The 9,118-nt window shown below is 40.8% G+C and overlaps 1 protein-coding gene across 1 annotated transcript; it reads left to right on the top strand.

The window, feature by feature from the left end:
* The first annotated feature begins 1,111 nt into the window (after positions 1–1,111).
* On the top strand, positions 1,112–5,284 carry LOC140925107 (uncharacterized). The gene has a single exon (XM_073375056.1). The coding sequence runs from the start codon at positions 1,119–1,121 to the stop codon at positions 4,470–4,472; it is 3,354 nt and encodes a 1,117-aa protein (XP_073231157.1). The 5' UTR covers positions 1,112–1,118; the 3' UTR covers positions 4,473–5,284.
* The last annotated feature ends 3,834 nt before the right edge of the window (positions 5,285–9,118 follow it).

Raw genomic sequence — 9,118 nt, forward strand, 5'->3', positions numbered from 1 at the left:
GTTAACTCAGAGTGCCAATAGGCTTTCAAAAAATTTTCTATAACAACTAGTAAACCACAATTGTGGTCAAAATGAAAAATGAAATTAGCTGACCACCCTACTCAGAAGTGATGCTAGAAATAAATTTGATGCTGTAGTCTCAGGACTGTGTTTTAAACTAATTTTAGGAATGAAAAAGACAAAACAAAACCCATAACTTATCCTTAAAAGCAATTTGCGTAACACTAGCTAAAAACGCCTGCGTGGGAGGCTAGCTGGATCGTGGATCCTTTCATGCACGAATCTCGAATCTCGGCAATGTTCTAAACCGTTCGAGAACAGGTAAAAACCCGCTTTTTTACATTTACTAGTTGAGGTTTCTGGACGGATTTAAACGGTTGTCGGTAGAGGGTACTTTTTGCACGCCATCTCATGCCGCGAAAATCTAGCCTCTGCTTGCAGGGTATTCCGATTGTGACCGCTACCACCCAAGCTACAAATGAATTAGATTCATGGGCATTAACATCGGGGGACTGGGCAGAGGCAAGGTAAACTTAATATTGAAGCGCGTTTTCCCTTCAGGTTTTCATTCTAAAAGGCTTTGACTGTTCTTTTCCACAGGCTAACAGGCCAACAACCTCAGATCATTTCCACAACTTCAAGCGGAGCTGTAGGCTAAGAAAGCGTGAGTAAATTTTTGTTGGCTATATTTTACTCCACCCTTTTGTTTCATGCATGACGAGGGCGCATAATTAGTCAATGAGTAAAGGCCGATACACACGAGGGGTTTTGCTCCCGGAGCATGCTCCAGGGGCACGCTCCGGGAGCAAAGCTCCTCCGTGTGTACCAACGATTTCATGGGTATACTTCATCCTCGGGAGCAGAATTTCCACCCCGCAAAATGCTCCATAATATTTAACCGGTTAAATACTTGGGAGCAAGCTCCCGGGGTAAATAACGCTCCCTCGTGTGTACTGACACGTGCAAAATGATCCTGGAGCATGCTCCGGGAGCAAAACCCCTCGTGTGTATCGGCCTTAAAGGAGCGGGACTTCGATGTAGGATTTCTTTGGGGTGGGTAGCGATTTTTGCTCTGATTTTTTTCTTTCGCTAATCTTTTTACTAGATCCCAATTCAAAATGGAATATACTTCACAACAGTTAAACTATTTCAGAATATGTTATATCGCCTTCAACTTGGTCCCCGAAGGACTTCGGAGAGTCTTCAAACAAGAGTGGAATTTCCTTTACATAACAACTCCATTTGGGGAATGGAAAGACATTCCACAAAATGGCAGCGATTTCTACAACAACGAAACGGGGAGAAGTCGCAAAAACAATGCTCGATATTTTGCGACAATAAAAAAGGGAAACACCGCGGAGTGGGACTGCAGTTGTCTACTTTTTGCGATATTGTTCTCGGATAGTATTGGCACCACTCTGAGTTCGACAATCAGAAAAGAGGTCGACGATCTTCGACAGGTGCGAAACGACATCGCTCACATAAACGAGGTTGAACTTACTGATGTTGAATTTCAAAATTATGTCGCAAGAGTGATAGCTGCATTTACATCTTTGAAACTCGCAACTGATGAAATCGAGGATGTTAAAAACCAGAGCAGCTTTCCCACAGCAGAAGTAAAAAGCCTGAAGCTAAAGGCTGATGGACTTAAAGCTGATTTAAAAGCAAAAAATGAAGAAGTTAAAAATCTAAACTCCGACTTACAATTGACCCAAGACGCATTACAGACCAAGCAGGAAGAAGTAGAAACCCTCACTCAGGAAATCAATTCCAAAGTCGAGTCTTTCTGTAGTCTTACATTCAAGCCATCGCACCAAATCATCAGACGTTCCAACGATGTCACAAGAATCAAGAACAAGCTGGAGGAACTTTATAATGAAAGCAAAGGGGCCATCAGCACCATTTATTTATCAGGAATTCCGGGCTGCGGCAAAAGTCAAATCGCTCGTCAAGTTGGACAGGAATTCTATGACAAAAGATTGCGTGAAGACGAAGGTCTAACATTTGTTTCAACTCTGAATGCAGAAACCCTTGACTCACTTGCCGACTCCTATTTCAATCTAGCTAAACAACTGGGAGTTACGGAATACGCCCTAGCCAATCTAGCTACCTCAAAGAGGGACAGCTCAAGTGAAACAATGCAGCATCTGATGCGTTTCATTTCTCCAAAAGTGAAACAGTTTTCTGCCTGGCTGATTATTGTGGATAATGTTGTTGACCTATCCTTGGTTCGTAGTTATCTGCCTCCAACCGCCAGTGAAGAATGGGGTCATGGTCAGGTGCTGATAACAACACAAGACACCCAGTCCATACCGTTCGATTCCCCTTATGCTTACCATGAATCTCTCAGTGAAGGAATGCATCCAGATGATGCAGTAGACCTTTTAAGAGAAGTGTCCCAAATTTCGAATCAACAACAAGCTGAGGAGGTTGCTAAAGTTCTCGAGTATCAGCCACTTGCCTTAGCAGCTGCTGCAGTCTACGTGCAAACAATTGTCAGCTATGGTACCCCTGATTACCGTTGGACAAAATACCTGGAAACATTGAATAGCGAGGAACGCGAAGCCAGAGAAGAGCTTTTCGCGCAAAAAAACAGAGCATATCCCAAAACAACGGCTTCTGCAATCAGAATAGCAATAACTCGAGCTTTGGAAAGCGACAAAGTTCTTTGTGAAGTATTTTGTTTGTTTTCGCTGTGCACATCTGATTCTCTACCTATTGAGGCTGCAGTTGACTTTGTTAAATTTCGTAACAAGCAACAAAAAGAAGAATTTATCAGAGCTAAAATTCTGGAATCCAACATGATAACTTGCTTGTATGATGTTGATGGCACACCCACTTACTTAAGAGTACATAACGTTGTTCATGAAGTGCTTAAGTCCACTGTAACATCTGTCCTGAACCGCACAGATAAAGCTGAGTACTTTTCTGCTGCTGTTAAGATTTTCAGTTCATTAATTGAAGACAACAAGAAGCTGCTACTTGCAAGTGAGAGTGCGTGCAGAAAGTTAAGACTAACTACCAGTCATTGTAAAGAGTTATATCAACATTTCAAGACTAATTTTACCGACACAGAATTAACTAATAATGAATTATTCCCCTCCACAGCTCCTAGAAATTTAGTATCCTGGCTTTCCTCAACTGCTGAAGTCAGTCGCAAATTGAGTAATATATCGGACGCTCACCTCTTTTGTACATTATGCTCTGATTTTGTAAATTATCTTGATGACGAGCTAAGAGATAAGCTGGAAAAGGCGAATTATTTTCGAGTGAAAGGCCATGTTTCGAAGGATCTTGACCAGAACAATCAAGCTAAAGAATACTTTGAGAAGTCTCTTGCCATTAGCAAACAGATTTATGGTGAACACCATGGTGAAGTAGCGGACAGTTACAACAACCTGGGACTTGTTTACAGAAACCTTGGTCAGTACAATCAGGCTAAAGAATACCATAAGAAGTCTCTTTCCATTAGAAAAGAGATTTATGGTGAACACCATGGTAACGTAGCGGCAAGTTACAACAACCTGGGACTTGTTTACAGTGACCTTGGTCAGTACAATCAGGCTAAAGAATACTATGAGGAGTCTCTTTCCATTAGGAAAGAGATTTATGGTGAACACCATGGTGACGTAGCGGCAAGTTTCAACAACCTGGGAAATGTTTACAGAAACCTTGGACAGTACAATCAGGCTAAAGAGTACCATGAGAAGTCTCTTGCTATTAAAAAAGAGATATATGGTGAACACCATAGTAACGTAGCGGCAAGTTACAACAACCTGGGAACTGTTTACAGTGACCTTGGTCAGTACAATCAGGCTAAAAATTACCATGAGAAGTCTCTTGCCATTAGAAAAGAGATTTATGGTGAACACCATGGTGACGTAGCGAGAAGTTACAACAACCTGGGAATTGTTTACAGGAAGCTGGGTCAGTACAATCAGGCTAAAGAATACCATGAGAAGTCTCTAGCCATTAGAAAAGAGATTTATGGTGAACACCATGGTGACGTAGCGCAAAGTTACAACAACCTGGGAACTGTTTACAGTGACCTTGGTCAGTACAATCAGGCTAAAGAATACCATGAGAAGTCTCTTGCCATTAGAAAAGAGATTTATGGTGAACACCATGGTGACGTAGCGAGAAGTTACAACAAGCTGGGAATTGTTTACAGGAAGCTGGGTCAGTACAATCAGGCTAAAGAATACTATGAGAAGTCTCTTGCCGTTAAAAAAATTATTTACGGCGAGGAGCATTCCTCTGTAGCGAACAGTTATTTCGACCTTGGCAATATCTATTGTAGCGTTAAACAGTACCCTGTTTCTGAAGAATGCTATGAAAAGGCTCTGAACATTTATAAAACCTTGTATGGCGAGCAGCATGCTGCTGTGAAAAGAACTTTCAACGAGTTAGGATTCGTTAAAAGGAAACAAAGAGAACTTAATCAAACTCGTAACAAATGTTGCATTGTGTAAGAATAGCACCAATACACTGGGGAACTTCTACCTATTCCACCAGAACTAATAATTGTACTTCACTTTGGGATCTTTGCGAGTCATTCATTTGTTTATGGGCTAAGTTTTTTTAAAACCAAGTATTTGAGCGATTTAAAAGCACTCCATTTAAATAAGCGTTCTCCCTCCCCATAATACCCCTCCCTACTGAATATCCGATATTGGCAGTATGGATATCTTCCGATAAATTCAATCAATGACACATCTCCAATAACACACCTTTTATGCACCCTATAGTCTCCCCATTCCCTCCCCCATTTTGAATATCTTTTGTTTTCCATTTCTCCTGGCGTATTTTAGCATTTGTAGTGTCAACATTCACTCTGTTCTTTCTCCTCCTGAAGAAAAAATGGGCTTTGAAAAGGCACCATTGTCAAGAATCAGGTCTCTTATATTGCAACTTAAAGGAGCGGCAAAATTCTAAATGATGGCATGTATCATTTCTGCTGAATTGGCCACATTCCTTGGTGCAAATTCCATAAGCGATTAAATTTCTAGGCTCCATAATCTTTTTGAGGGAAACAAAACGTTGTTACAACGAGAAGTAGTGTTGTTACAGAAAGGTGTTCTTCTTTTGCAAGAAAATCTCTACATGTTGTGCATTTTACTGGCCCAAAGCAAACTTGTTTTGTAGCCGGTGACGTGTATCGCGTTACTCACGCGTAATTTTATGAAATCCGAAGTCAATATTCAAGCAATGCCTGGTGTGTGGATTGACATTATCTTGATATTTTTTTTCTAGATAGAGTTTCTGTAATATACTTTCTTAAAGCTAGAGCTTTTGTACATTTTCATTAATATTATTTTAGTTATAATCAATTTAATATGCTTAGGGCAGCAACTATTTCGAAATATACTTTAATAAACTATTAATATTATAATTATTGTACTTGTGCCTCTCTTCGCCCAGGTGAATAAATAGGTACTGGTGACATACTGCAATAGGTGGTCGGGGGAAGGGGTAGTAACACTGCGATGGACTATTTGAACTAGCATCCCATCCAGGGGGGAGTATGCCTAATGCTGCAAAAGGCTCGTTAACCTCATGCTGTGTGGGCTTCGTCAGGGACCGCGGACCCGGGAGGCTAACAAAAAAAAGGCTTTAGCCACCTCCCCCCTAGCTGCCCCCATCACTTTTTCAGAAAAAATAAAGACTAAGAGGAGTTTCTCCTTAGCCTCCCCACTTCAAGTCTTTAGCAGCTCTCCCCAACCCCCCTCCCCTCCGCTTGGGAAAATTTTTCGTCTTCCCTATTCTTTGGCTAGTGTCCGACTTAATGTACATTATTTGTTTATTTAAGCAGTTACGTATATTAAGTGGCGGGGCTGAGCGGCATGTTTGTAGCCTCGCTTACCTTATTATGCTTAAAAGTTCTGTTTTTTTTTTTCCACCTTATTTTTGTTCGGAACCAATCTTTGATACCCTATCTATTTCAGTCCACACAACGGTGGGCACTCTTATACATTTTCAAAGCTTGCAAAAGCAGCTGTGGGTTTGCATCAACATTACCCTTACAATGGCTTCAATTATACGGATTTCTCAAGAAAAAAATAATAAAAACGTCAAAGGGGCGTTCTCTAAAATTACTACCCAATTAGCAACTTCAGACCAAACCGTTTAATAACCTATTTCAAAACACGATTAATAAATTAAAGCTATACCCAAGAACAACATAGACTCAAAACCTACTCCCTCTAATACTGCACACACTTAACAGGCTTAAGATCAATGAGAAAGTGCTTCCCTCACCCCACCCATTTCCAGCCTGTATCTAGCCTGCATTACAGGCCCGTAAGAAGGATAACGCGCGAGATAAGCGTGCGAGAGAGGAGAGAGCGCGCGCACGAGGAAAGGGCGCCGTCGTCCCTTTTTTGCACCCTTTTTGAACGCCTTACTTTTTCTCGTGTCCATGCTTTTCACAATTTAATACACATGTAGTATTAGACAACTCTCCGACAAATTCCCAAGCGGATTTTTTAGACACCTGAAATGATCTGCAGATCAAGACCAGAAATTTTACTCCCAGAAAGAATATACTGAGCTGCCAACAGTGCGTGATGTGACCATTTAGTTTTGTTTCTACTCCTTCTTGCTCTGTTTACTTTTGTTAGACCACGTTTTTTTGTCATGCTCGTGTTTCGAACCCAGATTTCGGTAATCCACCTTCAATCGAGTTATCATTAATACCGTGCAACAAAATCTACTAAAAGCGATGCTGAACAACCCGGTAAAAACTTCGACAGCCTGGTGAAAGCTTCCAGAACCCAGTAACCAATCCTATTTAGTAAGTGAATATTCCAAAGCTAATTGAGCTTTCACGCTATTTGCTTTTCATAGCTGTTTCTTCCGCGCAAAACTGTTTCTTCCAGAACCTGAAATTGGCACATCGTCCTGGTTGGTACTGTCGCCTGTCTTTAGAAGGCTGTTATTCAAATCGCCTTTTTGGCAGTCATTATAAGCTTCCGTCATTATTTCGTTCCGCTTACACGGTAATTGTTCATTGTTCTTACTTGATTTTTCTTCTGAAGACTTCTAGGCGTTCTTCTCGTGCAGTGACCGCACAACGCGCGCAGTACTAACCTTTTACTGCTCAAGCAAACGCCAGAAGAACAAGGGAGTAATCAGCGTTGTTCTTAAATTACGGCAAGTGATAACCAAAACCAATTGTACTCAAAGTCGTGAAAGTAAGTTGAAAACACTTGATATATGACAGTTCTTTGTGTCTCACGTAAACCATGCAAGAGAGCCATTAATGGTAGTAGGCAAACCACAGTTACCACAACCCTTGTCAACGTAACTTTTAGCTCCACTTTTTGAGTGAAAAACGCGTTTCTCAAACTAATCTGTTTGTAATTAAGAGTGTGTCCATGAGAAAACCAGGCAGAACCAGGCAGGGGGTGATAATGCTCAGTTCACCGATTTCGCTCAAACTTGGCACAAATGTCAGGTATCAGGAGTTAACTTATGTGACAGAATGTCAGGTCAAAATATTAAATTCCCTGGGAGATCAGGGCTCCCCCTGTAAAAATCGCCCTTTTGCCTTTTTTATGCATAATTAATTAATTAAACTTTATGGTGCCAGTGCAACAAACAAAAAAGCCACCTGGAACTTAAATGCACTAAGAGAAAATCTGAGTTCGTAAGACTTTAAGCACAATAAACTGTTTAAAGTCGCCGATTCGATTTCCCCCTCTTAGCCTCCTTAAGTTGGGTCATCATTTCCAAGTTTTGAGTAAGTCGTAAAATTAGGGTATTTTATTCCCCAATATCTCTGATGAGCAACAGCTTATCTTTACAACTTTTGCATGGCTAGTTAAAGCCATCACTTAAGTTCAGAAAAAGATCATAAAAAGTTTGAGCAATTCTCTTTCTTCCATGTGTTGACATAAACTGTTCATGTGACTGAACGACTTTTGCATCATATTTCATCAAAATTCAGGCCCTCACAATATTCGTGTGTTTGCCTTTGAATGAGGAGAAATCGAACCAAAAACTCATCAGACAATGATTTAACAATAATATGGGTAAAATCGTTGAAATTGTTGTGCAAGAAACTCTAACGATGATTTTTGATAGCTATATAGGCAATCTTTTCAAGTAAAAACAATGTACAAAGATTCAATTCACAGTTTTACTCACCTTAATAATTTCGCCCTAAAAACAATATAAACGGTCAATAAAATCCATATACGTATCTCTTAGATGTCTCAACTGCTAGTTTGTGCCCGCTTTGATTTCTTCCCCATGCCACCTTCGATGTCCAGTTCAGCGTAGTGCACCTATCAATGTAAACCCCGTGGGGGGGGGGGGGGGGGAGTGCGGGCAAGGGGTGGGGATTTGACAAATTTTAAAATTTTTTGATCAAATTCCCCAGGGTGGGAAACGAAAGGTCAATCAAAAAAGTCAAAAAAGCCCCCACCCCAGGGAAAAAATGTAAACAAACAATACTATAATACTATATAAAACGAATGAAAGAATATTTCAAAGTACGTTCTTACTACTTTTATTTAAGGTTAACGGCGTAAGCTCCGTAAAATTATTCGCTGTAATTAACTATTTTCTCTCTCCACTAGCATCTCTTAATCACTCCAGGAAGATTGGCCGTGCTATTATATTAATGAAACGTAAAATGCTTTATAACATCGGCTCAACATGTTGGAACAGGTCGGATCAGTGACCTGTAAAATATCCTCTGACTTTCATGGTAGAATTCGATTTCAATCGAGGTTTACAATCAGATGGGAACTTGAAGATAAAAACTTTCTAAAAATAGACATTATCTGTTTAGCTGACAGAGTGTAAAGTATCGGATTATGGCCATTAAAATAAATGAAAACTTCATAACTTTCTCCACCAGCGTGGCTTTCAGAAAGCCTCGAGGGATGGACTTGGTTACCGCTTCTAAATTGATACCAGGCTTCTATCGGTCAAAGTCAAATGTCCCGACCCCGGGGTCCTTCGCACGATCAAAAGCCCGACAGGGGGATAGTCTCAGGCATCAAATCCCCTCCCCTTGCCCGCACTCCCCCCCCCCCCCCCCCCACGGGATTTACATTGATAGGTGCATAGTTCAGCATCGTGACTCGCTCTACGACTAAAATTCCTTAGC

Source organism: Porites lutea, chromosome 14 (genome assembly GCF_958299795.1).
Source record: "Porites lutea chromosome 14, jaPorLute2.1, whole genome shotgun sequence".
Lineage (NCBI taxonomy): Eukaryota > Metazoa > Cnidaria > Anthozoa > Scleractinia > Poritidae > Porites > Porites lutea.

Excerpts from the sequence above, each read along its gene's own strand:
- LOC140925107 (XM_073375056.1), top strand. The coding sequence starts at position 1,119 with ATGGAATATACTTCACAACAGTTAAACTATTTCAGAATATGTTATATC.